The sequence below is a fragment of the Panulirus ornatus genome, chromosome 18, assembly GCF_036320965.1.
Source record: "Panulirus ornatus isolate Po-2019 chromosome 18, ASM3632096v1, whole genome shotgun sequence".
NCBI classification, from domain to species: Eukaryota; Metazoa; Arthropoda; class Malacostraca; order Decapoda; family Palinuridae; genus Panulirus; species Panulirus ornatus.
The window spans coordinates 42743399-42770099 of NC_092241.1; the positions used below are offsets into that span (position 1 = coordinate 42743399).

At 41.7% G+C, this 26701-nt stretch overlaps 1 protein-coding gene across 5 annotated transcripts in view; it reads right to left on the reverse strand.

Annotated features, from left to right (window-relative positions):
• CkIIbeta (casein kinase II subunit beta) overlaps window positions 1-26701 on the reverse strand; it is a 598395-nt gene that overhangs the window by 113409 nt on the left and 458285 nt on the right. For all 5 annotated transcript variants that reach the window (XM_071672999.1, XM_071673001.1, XM_071672996.1 and 2 more), the window contains one exon: window positions 4900-4975. In XM_071672999.1, coding sequence (XP_071529100.1) covers window positions 4900-4971 — 72 coding nt within the window. In that variant the 5' untranslated portion in view covers window positions 4972-4975. The remainder of the gene's footprint in view (window positions 1-4899; window positions 4976-26701) is intronic.

The following is a 26701-nucleotide window of genomic DNA, read 5'->3' on the forward strand; positions in this document are numbered from 1 at the left end:
ACTGGTACTTCCTTGCACAAGTCTCCTTTCCATGCTCACTTTCTGTTACCACTCTCTCTTCACCTCAACATTCTTTCACCCTTTCTGAAAACCTTTATATATCTTCACCTTTGCTTCCAAAGATAATGATCAGATATCTCCCCAGTTGCCCCTCTCAGAACATTAACATCTAAAATTTTGCTTGTGATCAAGCATATTTCTAGGGGTCAATGGGGAAAATGAAACACGATAAGTTCCCAAGTGCACTTTTGTGTAATAATAACATCATCAGGGGAGGTACAATAAAGAAACACAAGTCAGCTGATATACAACAAAGAGATGTAGCTAGGACACCATTTGGTAAACACTTGATTGTCCAAGACAGACAACGAGTGTATCATAAACTTATCATGTGGACAAGAAGGGGAACTGTTTACAGATTTTATCAACAATAAAGCTATCAAATTTATATAGACTTTCTTTAATATAAAGGTTCTATTTGTTTGTGTATCTAATAATAGAAGTTTCATAGATACTTCTCGTGGTACTAGAGTTAGAGTCAAAAACTGAGATGATATTACTCCAGTCAATACAATGACCATACTTTTTAACTTGATTAAACAAGGCATATGATACTTGTCCTTTTCTTATACTATATTAAACCCTGGGGATAGGGGAGAAAGAATACTTCCCACATATTACCCATGTGTCGGAGAAGGCAACTAAAGAGGACGGGAGCAGGGGGGTTAGAAACCCTCCTCTATTTGGGAAGTGAGTCACAGGGTTGGGGAGGGGGTGAAGGTTCTGGGAGCATTGAAGAATGTGTGGAAGGTGAGAACATTATCTCGGAAAGCAAAAAAAAAAGCTATATGGTTGCGAGGCGTGGGCTATAGATACGGTTGTACAGAGGAGGGTGAATGTGTTGCAAATGAGATGTTTCAGGAAAATTTGTGGTGTGAGGTGGTTTGATTGAGTAAGTAATGAAAGGGTAAGAGAGATGTGTGGTAATAAAAAGATTGTGGTTGACAGAGCAGAAGAGGGTGTATTGAAAGGGTTTGGTCACATGGAGAGAATGAGTGAAGAAAGATCGACAAAGAGGATATATGTGTCAGAGATGGAGGGAACGAGGAGAAGTGGGAGACCAAATTGGGGGTTGAAGGATGCAGTGAAAAAGATTTTGAGCAATCAGGGCCTGAACATGCAGGAGGGTGAAAGGCTTGCAAGAAATAAAGTGAATTGGAATTATGTGGTATACCGGGGTCGATGTGCTGTCAATGGATTGAACCAAGGCATATGAAGAGGCTGGAGTAAACCCTGGAAAGTTTTGTGGGGCCTGGATGTGGAAAGGGAGCTGTGGTTTCGTTGCATTACACACGACAGTTAGAGACTGAGTGTGAACGAGTGTGGGCTTTGTTGTCTTTTTCTATTGCTACCTCACGTGTGTGCGGAGGGAGCATTTCATGTGTGGCAGGGTGGTGAGAGGAATGGCTGAGGGCAGCAAGTATGAGTATGTACATGTGTATATATATATTTGTCTGTGTATGTGTGTGTACATTGAAATGTATAAGTATGTATATGTGTGTGTGTGGATGTATATGTATATACATGTGTATGTGGGTGGGTTGGGCCATTCTTTCGTCTGTTTCTCTGCACTACCTCGCTAATACATGAGACAGTGAAAAAGTATGATGTATATATGAGCAAACATGGGGAAGAGCTTCAGAGTTAAATTCTAACATTTGATTTTCTGTGTGGCGGGGTGGCGACGCGAATGGCTGAGGGCAGCAAGTATGAATATGTACATGTGTATACATGTATTTGTCTGTGTATGTATGTGTACATTGAAATGCATAGGCATGTATATATGTGTGTGTGGACATGTATGTATATACATGTGTATGTGGGTGGGTTGGGCCATTCTTTCGTCTGTTTCTTTGCACTACATCGCTAATACACGAGACCGATAAATTATGATGTATATACGAGTAAACATCGGGAAGAGCTTCAGAGTTATATTCTAACATTTGATTTTGTGTGTGGCAGGGTGGTGAAGGGAATGGCTGAGGGCAGCTACTATGAATATGTACATTGAAATGTATAGGTATGTATATGTGTGTGTGTGGACGTGTATGTATATACATGTGTGTGTGGGTGGGTTGGGCCATTCTTTCGTCTGTTTCTTTGCACTACCTCGCTAATAAATGAGACAGCGACAAAGTATATTTATTTTATTTATTTTGCTTTGTCACTGTCTCCCGCGTTACCGAGGTAGCGCAAGGAAACAGACGAAAGAATGGCCCAACCCACCCACGTACACATGTATATACATACACGTCCACACACGCAAATATACATACATATACATCTCAACGTATACATGTATATACACACACAGACATATACATATATACACATGTACATAATTCATACTGTCTGCCTTTATTCACTCCCATCGCCACCTCGCCATACATGAAATAACAACCCCCTCCCCCCTCATGTGCACGAGGTAGCACTAGGAAGACAGCAAAGGCCCCATTCGTTCACACTCCGTCTCTAGATGTCATGTAATAATGGACCGAAACCATGGCTCCCTTTCCACATCCAGGACCCACACAACTTTCCATGGTTTACCCCAGACGCTTCACATGCCCTGGTTCAATCCATTGACAGCACGTTGACCCCAGTATACCACATCGTTCAATTCACTCTATTCCTTGCATGCCTTTCACGCTCCTGTATGTTCAGGCCCCAATCACTCAAAATCTTTTTCACTCCATCTTTCCACCTCCAATTTGGTCTCCCACTTTTCCTCTTTCCCTCCACCTCTGACACATATATCCTCTTGGTCAATTTTTCCTCACTCATTCTCTCCATGTGACCATACCATTTCAAAACACCCTCTTCTGCTCTCTCAACCACACTCTTTTTATTACCACACATCTCTCTTACCCTTACGTTACTTACTCGATCAAACCATCTCACACCACATATTGTCCTCACACATCTCATTTCCAGCACATCCACCCTCCTACGTACAACTCTATCCATAGCTCACGCTTCACAACCATATAACATTGTTGGATCCACTATTCCTTCAAACATACCCATTTTTGCTTTCCAATATAATGTTCTCGACTTCCACACATTCTTCAATGCTCCCAGAACTTTTGCTCCCTCCCCAACCCTATGATTCACTTCTGTTTCCATGGTTCCATCCACTGCCAAATCCACTCCCAGATATATAAAACACTTCACTTCCACTTTTTCTCCATTCAAACTTACCTCCCAATTGACTTGTCCCTCAACCCTACTGTACCTATAACCCTGCTCTTATTCACATTTTCTCTCAGCTTTCTTCTTTCACACTTTACCAAACTCAGTCACCAGCTTCTGCAGTTTCTCACCATATCAGCCACCAGTGCTGTAACATCAGCGAACAACAACTGACTCACTTCCCAAGCTCTCTCACCCCCAACAGACTGCATACTTGCCCCTCTTAACAAAACTCTTGCATTCGCCTACCTAACAACCCCATCCATAAACAAATTAAACAACCATTGAGACATCACATACCCCTGCCGCAAACCTACATTCACTGAGAACCAATCACTTTCCTCTCTTCCTACACATACATATGCCTTACATCCTCGATAAAAACTTTTCACTGCTTCTAACAACTTGCCTCCCACACCATATATTCTTAATACCTTCCACAGAGCATCTCTGTCAACTCTTATCATATGCCTTCTCCAGATCCATAAATGCTACATACAAATCCATTTGCTTTTCTAAGTATTTCTCACATACATTCTTCAAAGCAAACACCTGATCCACACATCCTCTCCCACTTCTGAAACCACATTCCTCTTCCCCAATCTGATGCTCTGTACATTCCTTCACCCTCTCAATCAATACCCTCCCATATAATTTATCAGGAATACTCAACAAACTTATAACTCTGTAATTTGAGCACTCACTCTTATCCCCTTTGCCTTTGTACAATGGCACTATGCAAGTATTCCGCCAATCCTCAGGCACCTCACCATGAGACATACATACATTACATAACCTTACCAACCAGTCAACAATATAGTCACCCCTTTTTTAATAAATTCCACTGCAATACCATCCAAACCCGCTGCCTTGCCAGCTTTCATCTTCCTCAAAGCTTTTATTACTTCTTCTCTCTTTACCAAATCATCTTCCCTAACCCTCTCACTTTGCACACCACCTCGACCAAAACACCCTATATCTGCCACTCTATCATCAAACACATTCAACAAACCTTCAAAATACTTACTCTATCTCCTTCTCACATCACCACTACTTGTTATCACCTCCCCATTTGCCCTCTTCACTGAAGTTCCCATTTGTTCCCTTGTCTTACGCACTTTATTTACCTCCTTCCAAAACATCTTTTCCTTCTCCCAAAAATTTAATGATACTCTCTCACCCCAATTCTCATTTGCCCTCTTTTTCACCTCTTGCACCTTTCTCTTGATCTCCTGCCTCTTTCTTTTATACATCTCCCAGTCATTTGCTCATACATGCATCTACATATACATGCACATATATACACATGTGCATATTCATACTTGCTTGCCTTCACCCATTCCTGGCACTACCCTGCCCCACAGGAAACAACATCGCTACCCTGTTTCAGGAAGGCAGCGCCAGGAAAACAACAAAAAGGTAAGTGAAATCTGAATAAATAATACCCTTATGGCCACGTGCAGATCTTTTAAAAATGAGATTCCACATATGGAAAACTCGGTCAACTCCTGGATGTAGTGCATCTCATATGAGGGATATAACCATTTACTGGGTTAAGGGTCCCTCCTCTTAATTTGTATCATGGTTTTCTATGTCTACAAAGAAAAACAGACAAGACGATTGGAAAAAAAAAGCATATCTCCTTACCTCACAGAAGAATTCATTGCCTCTAAGGCCACAAAACCAGGCAATCCAAGATACCTCTTCTGAACTGCTCATCTTCCTGGAATTAGAAAAGGTGTTATAACCCAGAATACAACCATACCAGCGTTCAGTCTCTAAACACAGTATCCCCCCCCAACATTGTATCCAATGATGATCCCCTATATCACTACTGTCCTAAGATTTTCAAACAAAATGTTCAATAATAACCATATTTGTTTTATTTGTCGATGAGTTATAAGCACTACTAAAGACGGCCCTGGTCATTGAGGGAGGCATTAGAGAAATGGTGAAGATACTGGAACGGGAGCTATGGTTTCAGTGCATTACACATGACAGCTAGAGCCTGAGTATGAACAAATGTGGCCTTTGTTGTCGTTTCTTAGCGCTACCTCACATGCATGCGTGAGGAGGGGGGTGGCATTTCATGTGTGGCAGGGTGGCGACAGGAGAGGATAAAGGCAGCATGTATGAAAATGTAAATGTGTATATATGTATATTTTTTTATCTTTTCATACTATTCGCCATTTCCCACGTCAGCGAGGTAGCGTTAAGAACAGAGGACTGGGCCTCGGAGGAAACATCCTCATCCAGCCCCCTTCTCTGTTCCGTTGGAAAAACACACACATATATAAATATGTAGCATTTATGGATCTGGAGAAGGCATATGATAGAGTTGATAGAGATGCTCTGTGGAAGGTATTAAGAATATATGGTGTGGGAGGAAAGTTGTTAGAAGCAGTGAAAAGTTTTTATCGAGGATGTAAGGCATGTGTACGTGTAGGAAGAGAGGAAAGTGATTGGTTCTCAGTGAATGTAGGTTTGCGGCAGGGGTGTGTGATGTCTCCATGGTTATTTAATTTGTTTATGGATGGGGTTGTTAGGGAGGTGAATGCAAGAGTTTTGGAAGGAGGGGCAAGTATGAAGTCTGTTGGGGATGAGAGAGCTTGGGAAGTGAGTCAGTTGTTGTTCGCTGATGATACAGCGCTGGTGGCTGATTCATGTGAGAAACTGCAGAAGCTGGTGACTGAGTTTGGTAATATGTGTGAAAGAAGAAAGTTAAGAGTAAATGTGAATAAGAGCAAGGTTATTGGGTACAGTTGGGTTGAGGGTCAAGTCAATTGGGAGGTGAGTTTGAATGGAGAAAAACTGGAGGAAGTAAAGTGTTTTAGATATCTGGGAGTGGATCTGGCAGCGGATGGAACCATGGAAGCGGAAGTGGATCATAGGGTGGGGGAGGGGGCGAAAATTCTGGGAGCCTTGAAGAATGTGTGGAAGTCGAGAACATTATCTCGGAAAGCAAAAATGGGTATGTTTGAAGGAATAGTGGTTCCAACAATGTTGTATGGTTGCGAGGCGTGGGCTATGGATAGAGTTGTGCGCAGGAGGATGGATGTGCTGGAAATGAGATGTTTGAGGACAATGTGTGGTGTGAGGTGGTTTCATCGAGTAAGTAACGTAAGGGTAAGAGAGATGTGTGGAAATAAAAAGAGCGTGGTTGAGAGAGCGGAAGAGGGTGTTTTGAAATGGTTTGGGCACATGGAGAGAATGAGTGAGGAAAGATTGACCAAGAGGATATATGTGTCGGAGGTGGAGGGAACGAGGAGAAGAGGGAGACCAAATTGGAGGTGGAAAGATGGAATGAAAAAGATTTTGTGTGATCGGGGCATGAACATGCAGGAGGGTGAGAGGAGGGCAAGGAATAGAGTGAATTGGAGCGATGTGGTATACCGGGGTTGACGTGCTGTCAGTGGATTGAATCAAGGCATGTGAAGCGTCTGGGGTAAACCATGGAAAGCTGTGTACGTATGTATATTTGCGTGTGTGGACGTATGTATATACATGTGTATGGGGGTGGGTTGGGCCATTTCTTTCGTCTGTTTCCTTGCGCTACCTCGCAAACGCGGGAGACAGCGACTAAGCAAAAAAAAAAATAAAAAAAAAAATAAAAATATATATATATATACATATATATATATATATATATATATATATATATATATATATATATATATATATATATATATATATATATATTTTGTCGCTGTCTCCCGAGTTTGCGAGGTAGCGCAAGGAAACAGACAAAAGAAATGGCCTAAACCACCCCAATACACACGTATATACACACACGTCCACACATGCAAATATACACACCTACACAGCTTTCCATGGTTTACCCCAGACACTTCACATGCCCTGATTCAATCCACTGACAGCACGTCAACCCCGGTATACCACATCGCTCCAATTCACTCTATTCCTTGCCCTCCTTTCACCCTCCTGCATGTTCAGGCCCCGATCACACAAAATATTTTTCACTCCATCTTTCCACCTCCAATTTGGTCTCACACTTCTCCTCGTTCCCTCCACCTCCGACACATATATCCTCTTGGTCAATCTTTCCTCACTCATTCTCTCCATGTGCCCAAACCATTTCAAAACACCCTCTTCTGCTCTCTCAACCACGCTCTTTTTATTTCCACACATCTCTCTTACCCTTACGTTACTTACTCAATCAAACCACCTCACACCACATATTGTCCTCAAACATCTCATTTCCAGCACATCCATCCTCCTGCGCACAACTCTATCCATAGCCCACGCCTCGCAACCATACAACATTGTTGGAACCACTATTCCTTCAAACATACCCATTTTTGCTTTCCAAGATAATGTTCTTGACTTCCACACATTCTTCAAGGCTCCCAGGATTTTCGCCCCCTCCCCCATCCTATGATTTCCTATGATTCACTTCCGCTTCCATGGTTCCATCCGCTGCCAGATCCACTCCCAGATATCTAAAACACTTTACTTCCTCCAGTTTTTCTCCATTCAAACTTACCTCCCAATTGACTTGACCCTCAACCCTACTGTACCTAATAACTTTGCTCTTATTCACATTTACTCTTAACTTTCTTCTTTCACACACTTTACCAAACTCAGTCACCAGCTTCTGCAGTTTCTCACATGAATCAGCCACCAGTGCTGTATCATCAGTGAACAACAACTGACTCACTTCCAAAGCTCTCTCATCCACAACAGACTTCATAATTGCCCCTCTTTCCAAAACTCTTGCATTCACCTCCCTAACAACCCCATCCATAAACAAATTAAATAACCATGGAGACATCACACACCCCTGCCGCAAACCTACATTCACTGAGAACCAATCACCTTCCTCTCTTCCTACACGGACACATGCCTTACATCCTCGATAAAAACTTTTCACCGCTTCTAACAACCTGCCTCCCACACCATATATTCTTAATACCTTCCACAGAGCATCTCTATCAACTCTATCATATGCCTTCTCCAGATCCATAAATGCTACATACAAATCCATTTGCTTTTCTAAGTATTTCTCACATACATTCTTCAAAGCAAACACCTGATCCACACATTCTCTATCACTTCTGAAACTACACTGCTCTTCCCCAATCTGATGCTCTGTACATGCCTTCAACCTCTCAATCAATACCCTCCCATACAATTTACCAGGAATACTCAACAAACTTATACCTCTGTAATTTGAGTACTCACTCTTATCCCCTTTGCCCTTGTACAATGGCACTATGCACGCATTCCGTCAATCCTCAGGCACCTCACCATGAGTCATACATACATTAAATAACCTTACCAACCAGTCAACAATACAGTCACCCCCTTTTTTAAAAAATTCCACTGCAATACCATCCAAACCTGCTGCCTTGCCAGCTTTCATCTTCTGCAAAGCTTTTACTACCTCTTCTCTGTTTACCAAATCATTTTCCCTAACCCTCTCACTTTGCACACCACCTCGACCAAAACACCCTATATCTGCCACTCTATCATCAAACAAATTCAACAAACCTTCAAAATACTCACTCCATCTCCTTCTCACATCACCACTACTTGTTATCACCTCCCCATTTGCGCCCTTCACTAAAGTTCCCATTTGCTCCCTTGTCTTACGCACTTGATTTACCTCCTTCCAGAACATCTTTTTATTCTCCCTAAAATTTAATGATACTCTCTAACCCCAACTCTCATTTGCCCTCTTTTTCACCTCTTGCACTTTTCTCTTGACCTCCTGTCTCTTTCTTTTATACATCTCCCACTCATTTGCATTTTTTCCCTGCAAAAATCGTCCAAATGCCTCTCTCTTCCCTTTCACTAATAATCTTACTTCTTCATCCCACCACTCACTACCCTTTCTAATCAACCCATCTCCCACTATTCTCATGCCACAAGCATCTTTTGCGCAAGCCATCACTGATTCCCTAAATACATCCCCTTCCTCCCCCACTCCCCTTACTTCCATTGTTCTCACCTTTTTCCATTCTGTACTCAGTCTCTCCTGGTACTTCCTCACACAAGTCTCCTTCCCAAGCTCACTTATTCTCACCACCCTCTTCACACCAACATTCATTATTCTTTTCTGAAAACCTATACAAATCTTCACCTTAGCCTCCACAAGATAATGATCAGACATCCCTCCAGTTGCACCTCTCAGCACATTAACATCCAAAAGTCTCTCTTTCGCGCGCCTGTCAATTAACACGTAATCCAATAACGCTCTCTGGCCATCTCTCCTACTTACATACGTATACTTATGTATATCTCGCTTTTTAAACCTGGTATTCCCAATCACCAGTCCTTTTTCAGCACATAAATCTACAAGCTCTTCACCATTTCCAGTTACAACACTGAACACCCCATGTATACCAATTATTCCCTCAACTGCCACATTACACCTTTGCATTCAAATCACCCATCACTATAACCCGGTCTCGTGCATCAAAACCACTAACACACTCATTCAGCTACTCCCAAAACACTTGCCTCTCATGATCTTTCTTATGCCCAGGTGCATATGTACCAATAATCACCCATCTCTCTCAATCAACTTTCAGTTTTACCCATATTAATCAAGAATTTACTTTCTTATATTCTATCACATACTCCCACAACTCCTGTTTCAGGAGTACTGCTACTCCTTCCCTTGCTCTTGTATGTATATATATATATATGGATGTGCTGGAAATGAGATGTTTGAGGACAATGTGTGGTGTGAGGTGGTTTGATCGAGTAAGTAACGTAAGGGTAAGAGAGATGTGTGGAAATAAAAAGAGCATGGTTGAGAAAGCAGAAGAGGGTGTTTTGAAATGGTTTGGGCACATGGAGAGAATGAGTGAGGAAAGATTGACCAAGAGGATATATGTGTCGGAGGTGGAGGGAACGAGGAGAAGTGGGAGACCAAATTGGAGGTGGAAAGATGGAGTGAAAAAGATTTTGTGTGATCGGGGCCTGAACATGCAGGAGGGTGAAAGAAGGGCAAGGAATAGAGTGAATTGGATCGATGTGGTATACCGGGGTTGACGTGCTGTCAGTGGATTGAATCAAGGCATGTGAAGCGTCTGGGGTAGACCATGGAAAGCTGTGTAGGTATGTATATTTGCGTGTGTGGACGTATGTATATACATGTGTATGGGGGTGGGTTGGGCCATTTCTTTCGTCTGTTTCCTTGCGCTACCTCGCAAACGCGGGAGACAGCGACAAAGAGAAAAAAAAAATATATATATATATATATATATATATATATACTATATGAACATAATTCATACTGTCTACCCTTATTCATTCCCACTGCCACCCGGCCATATGAAATGAAAACCCCCTCCCCCCCGCATGTGCGTGAGGTAGCGCTAGGAAAAGACAACAAAGGCCACAATCGTTCACCACTCAGTCTCTAGCTGTCATGTATAATTAACCAAAACCACAGCTCCCTTTCCACATCCAGGCCCCACAAAACTTTCCATGGTTTACCCCAGATGCTTCACATGCCCTGGTTCAATCCATTGACAGCACGTCGAACCCGGTAAACCAAGTCGTTCCAATTCACTGTATTCCTTGCACACCTTTCACCTCCTGCATGTTCAGGCCCCGATCACTCAAAATATTTTTCACTCCATCTTTCCACCTCCAATTTGGTCTCCCACTTCTCCTCTTTCCCTCCACCTCTGACACATATATCCTCTTGGTCAATCTTTCCTCACTCATTCTCTCCATGTTACCAAACCATTTCAAAACACCCTCTTCTGCTCTCTCAAAAACATTCTTTTTATTATCACACATCTCTCTTACCCTTTCATTACTTACTCGATCAAACCACCTTACACCACATATTGTCTTCAAACAACTCATTTCCAGCACATCCACCCTCCTCCACACAACTCTATCTATAGCATATGCCTCAACCACATAACATTGTTGGAACCACTATTCCTTCAAACATACCCATTTTTGCTTTCCAAGATAACGTTCTCGACTTCCACACATTTTTCAACGCTCCCAGAAGTTTTGCCTCCTTCCCCACCCTATGATTCACTTCCACTTCCATGGTTCCATCTGCCGCCAAATCCACTCCCAGATATCTAAAACACTTCACTTCCTCCAGTTTTTCTCCATTCAAACTTACCTCCCAAATGACTTGTCCCTTAACCCTACTGTACCTAATAACCTTGCTCTTACTCACATTTACTTTCAACTTTCTTCTTACACACACTTTACCAAACTCAGTCACCAGCTTCTGCAATTTCTCACCCTAATCAGCCAACAGCACTGTATCATCAGTGAACAACAACTGACTCACCAAGCTCTCTCATCCACAACAGACTGCATACTTGCCCCTCTTTCCAAAACTCTTGCATTCACCTCCCTAACAACTCCATCCATAAACAAAGTAAACAAACAGGGAGACATCACGGCATCCCTGCCGCAAACCAACAATCACTAAGAACCAATCACTTTCCTCTCTCCCTACACGTACACATGCCTTACATCCTCAAGAAAAACTTTTAACTTATTCTAACAACTTACCTTCCACACCATACATTCTTAATACCTTCCATAGAGCATCTCTATCAACTCTATCATATGCCTTCTCCCGATCCATAAAGGTACATACAAATCCATTTGTTTTTCTAAGTATTTCTCACATACATTTTTCAAAGCAAACACCTGATCCACACATCCTCTACCACTTCTGAAACCACACTTCTCTTCCCCAATCTGATGCTCTGTACATGCCTTCACCCTCACAATCAATACCCTCCCATATAATTTCCAAGGAATACTTAACAAACTTATACCTCTGTAATTTGAGCACTCACTTTTATCCCCTTTGCCTTTATACAATGGCACTATGCAAGCATTCCCCCAATCCTCAAGCACCTCGCCATGAGTCATACATTAAATAACCTTACCAACCAGTCAACAATACTGTCACCCCCTTTTTTTAATTAATTCCATTGCAATACCATCCAAACCCACAGCCTTGCCGGCTTTCATCTTCCGCAAAGCTTTTACTACCTATTCTCTGTTTACCAAATCATTCTCCCTAACCCTCTCACTTTGCACACCACCTCGACCAAAACACCCTATATCTGCCACTCTATCATCAAACACATTCAACAAACCTTCAAAATACTCACTCCATCTCCTCACATCACCACTACTTGTTATCACCTCCCCATTTGCTCCCTTCACTCATGTTCCTACTTGTTCCCTTGTTTTTCAAACTTTATTTACCTCCTTCCAAAACATCTTTTTATTCCCTAAAATTTAATGATACTCTCTCACCCCAACTCTCATTTGCCCTCTTTTTCACCTCTTGCACCTTTCTCTTGACCTCCTGCCTCTTTCTTTTATACATCTCCCACTCATTTGCATTATTTCCCTGCAAAAATCGTCCAAATGCCTCTCTCTTCTCTTTTACTAATAATCTTACTTCTTCATCCCACCACTCACTACCCTTTCTAATCTGCCCACCTCCCACGCTTCTCATGCCACAAGCATCTTTTGCGCAAGCCATCACTGCTTCCCTAAATACATCCCATTCCTCCCCCACTCCCCTTACCTCCTTTGTTCTCACCTTTTTCCATTCTGTACTCAGTCTCTCCTGGTACTTCCTCAAACAAGTCTTCTTCCCAAGTTCACTTACTCTCACCACTTGATCACAGTTTCCTGCATCAGCAAGGTTGCACCAAGAAACAGACAAAGAATGGCCCACCAACTCACAAACACATATACATGCATAAACACCCATACACACACATATGCATACAGATTCATCTACATATCAACATATACACATTTAAATACATATAAATGCACATACACAGATATAAACCAATACACAAGCAAATATTCATATTTGCTCGTCTTCATCCACTCTTGGCGCTACCATGCCCCATAGGAAACAGCATCACTACCCTGTCATGTTATGATTCCTCTTCCTTCCTTTGAACACCTAAACTGTCAAATTCTCCTTCTTTTGCCTTCCTCATCTTCATATAACCATTTCCTCTTTAAGAGTCAGGTCTACATATAATGCAGGGTTCTGAGTAATTTCTACTTTCCTTTCTTTCACTTCTTTCATCCAGAATGCTCCTTCATTGGGGGCAAACTGGATACTCCACTGGACATTATGAATGTGTCTGTTACACAGTGAGATGTTTGATAATCTCAAAATGTCCTACATCTGATTTCTGCTGTATACAGTGCCTGTTACATAAAAGTTGCAGAGGAAGCACTCAATGTTTCTCTAAAATTCTGTGTCTCATGATGCAGATTAGAGCAAAAACACTTCATAAAATGCATCACAAGAAACGAAGGAATTCTTACTGAAATCTGGGAGATGGTATTCATACAATCATTTTTCAATATTTCATACACCCATTTAACCATTTTCTTCGTAAACACCAATTTTTCTGGGGTGGCAACATTAGGCTATAAAAGTAAGTTTTGAAAAATAATTTGCCGATTCTTTCCAGGACAGTGTCCTTTGAGCTACGAGATATTCTCCATGCATCTCCGAGGGTTGAGAGACTTTTAACACTCCATTATCTGGTGAGATTTGTCTCACCGTTTGCAAAGCATCCAAACAGCAGTTGTAGCAATACCTTGCTTCAAAACTCACCCTCCAATCAGAGCTCACCACCCATAATTCCACAAGCTGCCATGCTATACCAGGGTGACTACCTAATAATTTTTCAGAGACCACTATCAGTTTAGAGAAATTATTTTTTAAAGAGGGAGGAAGGTGAGTGGGGAAAAGATACTGTCTGTCTGTCCTACAAGCTATGAGTAAAACAATTTGCAGACAGAGATTTAAAGAAAATCTCTTAACCAAGAAAATTATTACAAACATGCCCAAAGGTTACCTTGTGACCCACTATTGATCCTCTTCCTTGCAGGAGGTTAGCCCAGTGCCCACAGGACTGATCAACAGCATCTAGTCTATGGTACGGTTGACAAAGTGTTGAGGAATGTCAAAGACCTTGAACACCTTACCTTGTGAATACTTTGTGAAGTCCTTCAGGATCTTCAGCCCCATAGCATGAACCAGGCCGAAGGCACTGAAATGGGTCATTGGTTGATCAAGCTTTAGAAATCCACCATCCCTAGGACCACATAGCTGTTCTGGTACACTTTGTAGATACTTGTCTAATGCAGTCTTGAACTTTTCAGTAAATTAGTTCCTTTAACACATCAATATGGTGAAAGATCTTTGGGCACTTTCTAAATCAGTAGTACTGCATGCCTTGTAGAATGATGTTAGAACACACCAATTGTCAATTCATAAAAGAATAAGTGCCTTAAACATCATCATCACTGGTTTTCCTTCCCTTGTCGTGAAAGTCTGCAGGATCCAGCATGCCATCCTTCTTTAAGGCAATCATGGCTTCACTGTGTTCATTGAAAGTTTGGCCATTAGCAATTATTACTCCACAGTCTTTTACAGTATTCAACTGGTTTATGATTGTGCCTCTCCAATATTCTGTGATGTTTCTGATTCTTCATTTTCCCCATACCACAGCGGAAACATTATTCAATTGGTTTATGATTGTGCCTGTCCAATATTCTGTGATGTTTCTGATTTCTTCATTTTCCCCATACCAGAGGGGAAACATATCTCCAGTAAAAACATGTTCTTGCATAACCAGTTAAAGACTTCATTTATGTCTCTCCCTGGCTTTTCCACATCTTCCATTAAGTATGATTTTCATACTTATTCTTGTATCATTTGCAAAAGATGATTTGAAACTGGTTTGTGTTGCATCAAAATTAGATATAAGAATAAGGAACAGAAAAATTGTAAGTACAATTCCTTGGGAGGACTGAGCATTCTACCATAGAGGAACTGGAGATGGCATGGTATACTATATGTTGTCATGTATTAGCTACAAAGTTGTATATCCATCTCCCAATTTTTCAGGTTATTTCCATTTTTTGCATTTTACGTGCTATGACACCACAGTCACATCTATGAAATGCTTTTGCAAAGTCTGTGAAAATTATGTCCGCATTTGCTTTGTTTTCCAGAGCTCCAACAATCCTATCATTATGGTTGAGCAACTGAGAGAAGCAAGATCTTCCCACCCTAAAACCATGATGTCTTGAGTCATGTTGATCATTCACCACCATAAATTCTGTCAGCTTGCTTCCTGGGACTCTTTCAAAGATTTTACTGATGTGCAATGTTAATGCTATCAGTCAATACGTTTTTTTTGGCCTGCTTCGCTTTCACCTTTGTGGAGTGGGTCAATGCAAGTCAGCTTAACTCTTGGGAATGATGCCAGAATCTAAACTTTTTCTCCTGAGGATATCTAGAACAAATGCTAATGCCACCTTGCATTTCTTTATGAAGACTGAGTTCCATGGGTTTAGGCCCAGGGCGAAGTGCATGGGCATAATCTCAATGGCCCTCTCAAAATCTTGAGTTGAGGTGGTGATATCTGCAATGTACACTTGGGGGAATACTGTTTAGGAAGAAGTCTGATTAGTCACTTATCTTTAATGTAATTTTTGGCTTGCTGCATAGTTTCTTACTGCCATTTTAGAAGGTAAAATGTTTTGGCAGTTGTCTACTTAATCACCTTCTTCTGTTCTAAGTGAGCCAATGAAGTCAGTGGTCCTGAATTTACATTCTGTATACAAGTAAAAGTATTTTGGGTTATTTTTCATTTCATTTATGGCTTCTCTTTTTTCCTGTTTCATGTGACATTTGGTCAAAATACAATAATGCACTTGGTAAGTTTCCTTACCTGTGGAGACCTCCTCATATAAGAGTTTCCCATAAAAAATATGGAGAACCCTACAAACATGGCTCTGACAAACTGAACACTTTTAAACCAACAAAACAAGTCAACCAAAAATGCCTGTTCCCTGAGAAGGATATCATATTACAAGGGCAAACTAAAGAGAAAGGTTACCCTTTCTTATCTCTGAAGCTCTCAGGACTTTCATAAATATTCAACTGGATATATGACAAAGTTCTTCCAAAAAGGCAATGTCAGAGCATTCAAAACTAATATGCTTAACCTTCCTAAACCCTGGGTTGGAAAACCTACATCCAAGAAGTTAGCATAAATAAGATCTTTATGGTTAAGCAGAAACATTTTTGACTGTAATATGACCACAAACTTCAACTAACTCAGCTTTGGTGGGCCCAAACAGAATAATTCAAAAAGACTTGACAGTGGGACCCAAAAGCACTAATTCTCTCTCTCTCTCTCTCTCTCTCTCTCTCTCTCTCTCTCTCTCTCTCTCTCTCTCTCTCTCTCTCTCTCTCTCGGGATAGACTTCCAAGGGAAGCTTCAGAAATCCTTGATGAATCTGAATTTAAAGACATAAAAAGTTTCAAAACTGACCGATCTTCTTTTAAAAAATGCATATCATGAACAAGTTTATGTTGCAAATTTCTCAATTTCTAGCTGTAAAAGTTTGATTAAATCAACATATTTTTGTTCCATATTGCACTGACTGGATGTTGGGTTCCTGACCCCAGGGAAAGGGATGCCAAGAGGCATTTCACAACTGAAGAAATACCAGCACCAAAAACGTCACTCACAATTGGGCTTATCAAGAATACCAATGGTGACAAAACAAACAGCTTGGTAGAAAAGAGATCCAGATTTGCAGCAGAAATACTATAAATCTTGTTCCCACTGTTCTAAAACACAGTCAGGGCAACTATACCTACTGCCCCTTGTTAAACATCAGAGAAACAATGGTTGGTAAAAAAGAATCCAGTAAAATGCCTCAAGCATTGGTCTACACATAGCATACTCCTTGAAGATATGAAAAAAAAAATCCTGAATAAAGGGCCTTGTCTAATGTTTAGATACATTGATGATGGGTGGTCCTCATGGCTATCTTCCCAAGATTGATGTTTTCTTCAATGAATTCCATAACATCCGTCCCACCATCAAATTCAAGATCGAATGGGAAAAAAAAAGGCAAACTGCCTTCTCTTGATGTGTTGATGACTAGGGAATCTGATCATCTGTCCTCTAAAGATCTACAGGAAGCTTACTAACTCTGAGAGATATCTATTTTCATCATTCAGTACACTTTGTCGCTGTCTCCCAAGTTAGTGAAGTAGCGTGAGGAAACAGACAAAAGAATGACCCAAACAACCCAAATACACATGTATATAATATATACATGCCCACACACGCACATATACATACCTAAACATTTCAACGTAGACATAAACAGACATATACATATATACTTGCTGCCTTCATCCATTCCCGCTGCCACCCTGCCACATATGAAATGGCACCCCCCTCCCCCGGCACACACGTGAGGTAGCGCTAGGAAAAGACAACAAAACCCACATTCGTTCACACTCAGTCTCTAGGTGTCATGTGTAATGCAATGAAGCCACAGATCCCTTTCCACATGTAGGCCCTACAAAACTTTCCAGATGCTTCACATGCTTATTTTTCAGTGTAGATGCTTCTGTAAAAATGTCTGCAGTTATGTCTATGTTTTTAAGAGCACTACGGATATATGATCCCTTCGTTTGGTAGGCAAATGTAGTCACATAAGATATATCTTCAGGTAGTTATTTTATCCTAAGTGGTTTGTGAACAAGGCTTCCAGGAAAGCTAGGAAGATATCATATGCATCTAGTAACAAAAATATGAAAAATGATGATAGGTCTAAATGTATAGTGTTGCTCTATTCTCCTAACTTAGCTAAAGTAAGACAAGTACTAAAGCAATCCAGTAAAATAAAACTATCAGCAAGACCTTAACTAAAAGTAGGTCATATCATCCAACAATTGGGAATGTTTACACCATCAAATGTTAGGCATGTAAAGATGTATACACTGGCCAAACTGTAACTGAGAGATGCTATAGGCACAGTCACTCAGTAAAGGAACAGCTAAGAAATGCGATCGCTAAACACCGCCATGAAAATCATCACCCTGCAGACCTTATTAACTCAGTCATATCATACCCCACTGCTGATTATGCTACACACATCATCATTGAATGTCTTAATTGCTAATACCAGGCAATTTTAAAGCCCATCCTAGCATTAACCAAATCATTATGAGAGAATTGACATGAAAACAAAAAACTGTTCAAGACATGCCCAGCTACCCAGGTCAACCACCGCCACATTAACCCCCTTAATCACTCCCCCTTACAACGGTTATTGCTGTACAGAGCAGACCTTGCTTGGTCTACAAATATTAGTTTTGGATGGCAGGAATCAAGTGTGATGCATTCTTTCATCTGATTTCTTGCACTACCTCGCTAGCGCAAGGGACAGTGACAAAATATAATAAAAAATAAAACAATATATTCATTTTATCTATTTATTGTGCTTTGTCACTGTCTCCTGCGTTAGCGATGTAGCGCAAGGAAACAGATGAAAGAATGACCCAACCCACCCACATACACATGTATATACATACACGTCTACACACAGCACATATACATGCCTATACATCTCAATGTATACATACATATACACACACAGACATATACATATATACACATGTACACAATTCATACTGTATGCCTTTATTCATTCCCATCGCCACCTCGCCACACATGAAATAACAACCCCTTCCCCCCTCATGTGTGCGAGGTAGTGCTAGGAAAAGACAGCAAAGGCCACATTCGTTCACACTCAGTCTCTAGCTGTCATGTAATAATGCACCGAAACCACAGCTCCCTTTCCACATCCAGGCCCCAGGGAACTTTCCACGGTTTACCCTAGACGCTTCACATGCCCTGGTTCAATCCATTGACAGCACGTCGACCCCAGTATACCACATCGTTCCAATTCACTTTAATCCTTGCACGCCTTTCACAATCTTGCAAGTTCAGGCCCCAATCACTCAAAACGTTTTTCACTCCATCTTTCCGCCTCCAATTTGGTCCCCCACTTCTCCTCGTTCCCTCCACCTCAGACACATATATCCTCTTTGTCAATCTTTCCTCACTCATTCTCTCCATGTGACCAAACCATTTCAAAACACCCTCTTCTGCTCTCTCAACCACATTGTATTTATTACCACATATCTCTCTTACCCTATTATCACTTATTCGATCATACCACCTCACACCAAATATTGTCCTCAAACATCTCGTTTCCAGCACATCCACCCTCCTCCACACAACTCCATCTATAGCCCACGCCTCGCAACCATATAACATTGTTGGAACCACTATTCCTTCAAACATACCCATTTTTGCTTTCCCAACATCTGTACATTCTTCAACGCTCCCAGAACTTTCGTACCCTCCCCCACCCTATGGTTCACTTCCGCTTCCATGGTTCCATCCACTGCCAAATCGTCTTCCAGATATCTAAAACAATTCACTTCCTCCAGTTTTTCTCCAGTCAAACTTAACTCCCAGTTGACTTATCCCTCAACCTTACGGTACCTAATAACCTTGCTCATATTCACATTTACTCTCAGCTTTCTTCTTTCACACACTCTACCAAACTCAGTCACCAGCTTCTGCAGTTTCTCACCCGAATCAGCCAACAGTGCTGAATCATCAGCGAACAACAACCGACTCACTTCCCAAGCTCTCTCATCCACAACAGACTGCATACTTGCCCCTCTTTCCAAAACTCATACATTCAATTCCCTAACAACCCCATCCATAAACAAATTAAACAAACTGGGAGACATCACACCTCTGCCGCAAGCACACATTCACTGAGAACCAATCACTTTCCTCTCTTCCTACATGTACACATGCCTTACGTCCTCAATAAAAACTTTTCACTGCTTCTAACAACTTGCCCCCCACACCATATATTCTTAGTACCTTCCACAGAGCATCTCTATCAACTCTTATCATATGCCTTCTCCAGATCCATAAATGCTACATATAAATCTATATGCCTTCTCCAGATCAATAAATGCTACATACAAATCCATTTGCTTTTTTAAGTATTTCTCACATACATTCTTCAAAGCAAACACCTGATCCACACATCCTCTACCACTTCTGAAACAACACTGCTCTTCCCCAATCTGATGCTCTGTACATGCCTTCACCCTCTCAATCAATACCCTCCCATATAATTTGCCAGGAATACTCAACAACCTTATAACTCTGCAATTTGAGCACTCACTTTTATCCCCTATGCCTTTGTACAATGGCACTATGCAAGCATTCCGCCAATCCTCAGGCACCTCACCATGAGTCATACATACATTAAATAACCTCACCAACCAGTCAACAATACAGTCAACCCCTTTTTTAATAAATTCCACTGCAATACCATCCAAACCTGCTGCCTTGCCGGCTTTCATCTTCCACAAAGCTTCTACTACCTCTTCTCTCTTTACCAAATCATTCTCCCTAATCCTCTCACTTTGCACACCAACTCGACCAAAACTCCCTATATCTGCCACTCTCTCATTAAATACATTCAACAAACCTTCAAAATACTCACCCTACTTGTTATCACCTCCCCATTAACCCCCTTCACTTTAGTTTCCATTTGTTCCCTTGTCTTACGCACTTTATTTACCTCCTTCCAACACATCTTTTTATTCACCCTAAAATCTAATGATACTCTCTCACTCCAACTCTCATTTGCCCTCTTTTTCACCTATTGCATCTTTCTCTTGACCTCCTGCCTCTTTCCTTTATACATCTCCCAGTCATTTGCACTATTTCCCTGCAAAAATTGTCCAAATGCCTCTCTCTTCTCTTTCACAGATAATCTTACTTCTTCATCCCACCACTCACTACCCTTTCTAATCTGCCCACCTCCCACCCTTCTCATGCCACAAGCATCCCTTGCACAAGCCATCACTGCTTTCCTAAATACATCCCATTCCTCCCCCACTCCCCTTATGTCCTTTGTTTTTACCTTTTTCCATTCTGTACTCAGTCTCTCCTGGTACTTCCTCACACAAGTCTCCTTCCCAAGCTCGCTCACTCTCACCACTCTCTTTACCCCAACATTCTCTCTTCTTTTCTGAAAACCTTTACAAATCTTCACCTTTGCCTCCACAAGATAATGATTAGACATCACTACAGTTGCACCTCTCAGCACATTAACATCCACATCAGTACATTAACGCGCCTATCAATTAACAGGTAATCCAATAACACTCTCTGGCCATCTCTCCTTCTTACATATGTATACTTATGTATATCTGTCCCTGGGGATAGGGGAGAAAGAATACTTCCCACGTATTCCCTGCGTGTCGTAGAAGGCGACTAAAAGGGGAGGGAGCGGGGGGCTGGAAATCCTCCCCTCTCACTTTTTTTTTTTAATTTTCCAAAAGAGGGAACAGAGAAGGGGCCCAGGTGAGGATATTCCCTCAAGGGCCCAGTCCTCTGTTCTCAACGCTACCTCGCTAATGCGGGAAATGGCGAATAGTATGAAAGAAAGATCTGTCTTTTAAACCAGGTATTCCCAATCACCAGTCCTTTTCCAGCACATAAATCTACAAGCTCTTCACAATTTCCATTTACAACACTGAACACCCCATGTACACCAATTATTCCCTCAACTGCCACATTACTCACCTTTGTATTCAAATTACCCACCTCTATAACCTGGTCTCATGCATCAAAACTACTAACACACACACTCAGCTGCTCCCAAATCACTTGCCTCTCATGATCTTTCTTCTCATGCCCAGGTGCATATGCACCAATAATCACCCATCTCTCTCCATCCACTTTCAGTTTAACCCATATCAATCTAGAGTTTACTTTCTTACACTCTATCACATACTCCCACAACTCCTGTTTCAGGAGTAGTGCTACTCCTTCTCTTGCTCTTGTCCTCTCACTAACCCCTGACTTTACTCCCAAGACATTCCCAAACCACTCTTCCCCCATACCCTTGAGCTTCATTTCACTCAGAGCCAAAACATCCAGGTTCCTTTCCTCAAACATACTACCTATCTCTCCTTTTTTCTCATCTTGGTTACTTCCACACACATTCAGACACCCAAATCTGAGCCTTCGAGGAGGATGAGCACTCCCCGAGTGACTCCTTCTTCTGTTTCCCCTTTTAGAAAGTTAAAATACAAGGAGGGGAGGGTTTCTGGCCCCACACTCCTGTCCCCTTTAGTCACCTTCTACGACACGTGAGAAATGCGTGGGAAGTATTCTTTCTCTCCTATCCCATGGGATAACACAGACATATAAACATATACATAATTCATACCGTCTACCTTTATTCATTCCCATCGCCACCTCGCCACACATGAAATACCAAACCCCTCCCCCTTATGTATGAGAGGTAGCCCTAGGAAAAGACAACAAAGGCCACATTTGTTCACACTCAGTCTCTATCTGTCATTTAATAATACAACGAAACCACAGCTCCATTTCCATATCCAGGCCTTACAAAACTTTCCATGGTTTACCCCAGATGCTTCACATGCCCTGGTTCAATCCATTGACAGCAAGTCAACCCTGGTATACCATATCCGTTCCAATTCACTTTATTCCTTACACACCTTTCACCCTCCTGTATGTTCAGGACCCGATCGCTCAAAATCTTTTTCACTCCATCTTTCCACCTCCAATTTGGTCCCCCACTTCTCCTCGTTCCCTCCACCTCTGACACATATATCCTCTTGGTCAATCTTTCCTCACTCATTCTCTCCATGTGACCAAACCATTTCAAAACACCCTCTTCTGCTCTCTTAACCACACTCTTTTTATTACCACACATCTCTCTTACCCTATTATTAATTACTCAATCAAACCACCTCACACCACATATTGTCCTCAAACATCTCACTTCCCAAGCTCTCTCATCCAAAACAGACTGCATACTTGCCTCTCTTTCCAAAACTCTTGCATTTACCTCCCTAACAGCCCAATCCATAAACAAATTAAACAACCATGGACACATCACAAATCCCTGCTGCAAACCTCCATTCACTGAAAAACCAATCACTTTCCTCTCTTCCTACACGTAGACGTACCTTACATCCTTGATAAAAACTTTTCACTGCTTCTAACAACTTGCCTCCGACACCATATATTCTTACCATATATATATATATATATATATATATATATATATATATATATATATATATATATATATATATATCTGATGCTCTGTACATGCCTTCACCCTTTCAATCAATACCCTCCCATATAATTTGCTAGGAATCCTCAACAAACTTATACCTCTGTAATTTGAGCACTCACTCTTATCCCCTTTGCCTTTGTACAATGGCACTATGCACGCATTCCGCCAATCCTCAGGCACCTCACCATGAGTCATACACACAGTAAATAACCTTACCAACCAGTCAACAATACAGTCACCCCTTTTTAATAAATTCCACTGCAATACCATCCAAACCTGCTGCCTTGCCGGCTTTCATCTTCCGCAAAGCTTTTACTACCTCTTCTCTGTTTACCAACTCATTTTCCCTAACCCTCGCACTTTGCACACCACCTCGACCAAAACACCCTATATCTGCCACTCTCTCATCAAACACATTCAACAAACCTTCAAAATACTCACTTCATCTCCTTCTCAGATCACCACTACTTGTTATCACCTCCCCATTTGCGCCCTTCACTGAAGTTCCCATTTGCTCCCTTGTCTTACGCACTTTATTTACCTCCTTCCAGAACATCTTTTTATTCTCCCTAAAATTTAATGATACTCTCTCACCCCAACTCTCATTTGCCCTCTTTTTCACCTCTTGCACCTTTCTCTTGACCTCCTGTCTCTTTCTTTTATCGTCTCCCACTCAATTTCATTTTTCCCCTGCAAAAATCGTCCAAATGCCTCTCTCTTCTCTTTCACTAATAATCTTACTTCTTCATCCCACCACTCACTACCCTTTCTAATCAACCCACCTCCCACTCTTCTCATGCCACAAGCATCTTTTGTGCAATCCATCACTGACTCCCTAAATACATCCCATTCCTCCCCCACTCCCCTTACTTCCATTGTTCTCACCTTTTTCCATTCTGTACTCACTCTCTCCTGGTACTTCCTCACACAAGTCTCCTTCCCAAGCTCACTTACTCTCACCACCCTCTTCACCACAACATTCACTCTTCTTTTCTGAAAACCCATACAAATCTTCACCTTAGCCTCCACAAGATAATGATCAGACATCCCTTCAGTTGCACCTCTCAGCACATTAACATCCAAAAGTCTCTCTTTCGCGCGCCTGTCAATTAACACGTAATCCAATAACGCTCTCTGGCCATCTCTCCTACTTACATAAGTATACTTATGTATATCTCGCTTTTTAAACCAGGTATTCCCAATCATCAGTCCTTTTTCAGCACATAAATCTACAAGCTCTTCACCATTTCCATTTACAACACTGAACACCCCATGTATACCAATTATTCCCTCAACTGCCACATTACTCACCTTTGCATTCAAATCACACAACACTATAACCCAGTCTTGTGCATCAAAACCACTAACACACTCATTCAGCTGCTCCCAAAACACTTGCCTCTCATGATCTTTCTTCTCATGCCCAGGTGCATATGCACCAATAATCACCCATCTCTCTCCATCAACTTTCAGTTTTACCCATATTAATCAAGAATTTACTTTCTTACATTCTATCACATACTTCCACAACTCCTGTTTCAGGAGTACTGCTACTCCTTCCCTTGCTCTTGTCCTCTCACTAACCCCTGACTTTACTCCCAAGACATTCCCAAACCACTCTTCCCCTTTACCCTTGAGCTTCGTTTCACTCAGAGCCAAAACATCCAGGTTCCTTTCCTCAAACATACTACCTATCTCTCCTTTTTTCACATCTTGGTTACATCCACACACATTTAGGCACCCCAATCTGAGCCTTCGAGGAGGATGAGCACTCCCCGCGTGACTCCTTCTTCTGTTTCCCATTTTAGAAAGTTAAAAAAATACAAGGAGGGGAGGATTTCTGGTCCCCCGCTCCCGTCCCCTCTAGTCGCTTTCTACGACACGCGAGGAATGCGTGGGAAGTATTCTTTCACCCCTATCCCCAGGGATAATATACATATATATATACACATACACACACACACACACACATGCACACATACACACACACACACACATACATATATATACATGTGAAAAATGTAAGAAACAATTTAGAACTCTGAAACTTCTAGCTTGAAATGAAATGAAAAAATGAATGTCACATAATGGTTCATTTGGGGCATCAGATTGGGGAAGAGCAGTGTGGTTTCAGAAGTGGTAGAGGATGTGTGGATCAGGTGTTTGCTTTGAAGAATATATGTGAGAAATACTTAGAAAAGCAAATGGATTTGTATGTAGCATTTATGGATCTGGAGAAGGCATATGATAGAGTTGATAGAGATGCTCTGTGGAAGGTATTAAGAATATATGGTGTGGGAGGAAAGTTGTTAGAAGCAGTGAAAAGTTTTTATCGAGGATGTAAGGCATGTGTACGTGCAGGAAGAGAGGAAAGTGATTGGTTCTCAGTGAATGTAGGTTTGCGGCAGGGGTGTGTGATGTCTCCATGGTTGTTTAATTTGTTTATGGATGGGGTTGTTAGGGAGGTGAATGCAAGAGTTTTGGAAAGAGGGGCAAGTATGAAGTCTGTTGTGGATGAGAGAGCTTGGGAAGCGAGTCAGTTGTTGTTCGCTGATGATACAGTGCTGGTGGCTGATTCATGTGAGAAACTGCAGAAGCTGGTGACTGAGTTTGGTAAAGTGTGTAAAAGAAGAAAGTTAAGAGTAAATGTGAGTAAGAGCAAGGTTATTAGGTACAGTAGGGTTGAGGGTCAAGTCAACTGGGAGGTAAGTTTGAATGGAGAAAAACTGGAGGAAGTAAAGTGTTTTAGATATCTGGGAGTGGATCTGGCAGCGGATGGAACCATGGAAGTGGAAGGGGATCATAGGGTGGGGAAGGGGGCGAAAATCCTGGGAGCCTTGAAGAATGTGTGGAAGTCGAGAACATTATCTCGGAAAGCAAAAATGGGTATGTTTGAAGGAACAGTGGTTCCAACAATGTTGTATGGTTGCGAGGCGTGGGCTATGGATAATAGAGTTGTGCGCAGGAGGGTGGATGTGCTGGAAATGAGATGTTTGAGGACAATGTGTGGTGTGAGGTGGTTTGATCGAGTAAGTAACGTAAGGGTAAGAGAGATGTGTGGAAATAAAAAGAGCGTGGTTGAGAGAGCAGAAGAGGGTGTTTTGAAATGGTTTGGGCACATGGAGAGAATGAGTGAGGAAAGATTGACCAAGAGGATATATGTGTTGGAGGTGGAGGGAACGAGGAGAAGTGGGAGTCCAAATTGGAGGTGGAAAGATGGAGTGAAAAAGATTTTGTGTGATTGGGGCCTGAACATGCAGGAGGGTGAAATGAGGGCAAGGAATAGAGTGAATTGGATCGATGTGGTATACCGGGGTTGATGTGCTGTCAGTGGATTGAATCAGGGCACGTGAAGCGTCTGGGGTAAACCATGGAAAGCTGTGTAGGTATGTATATTTTGCGTGTG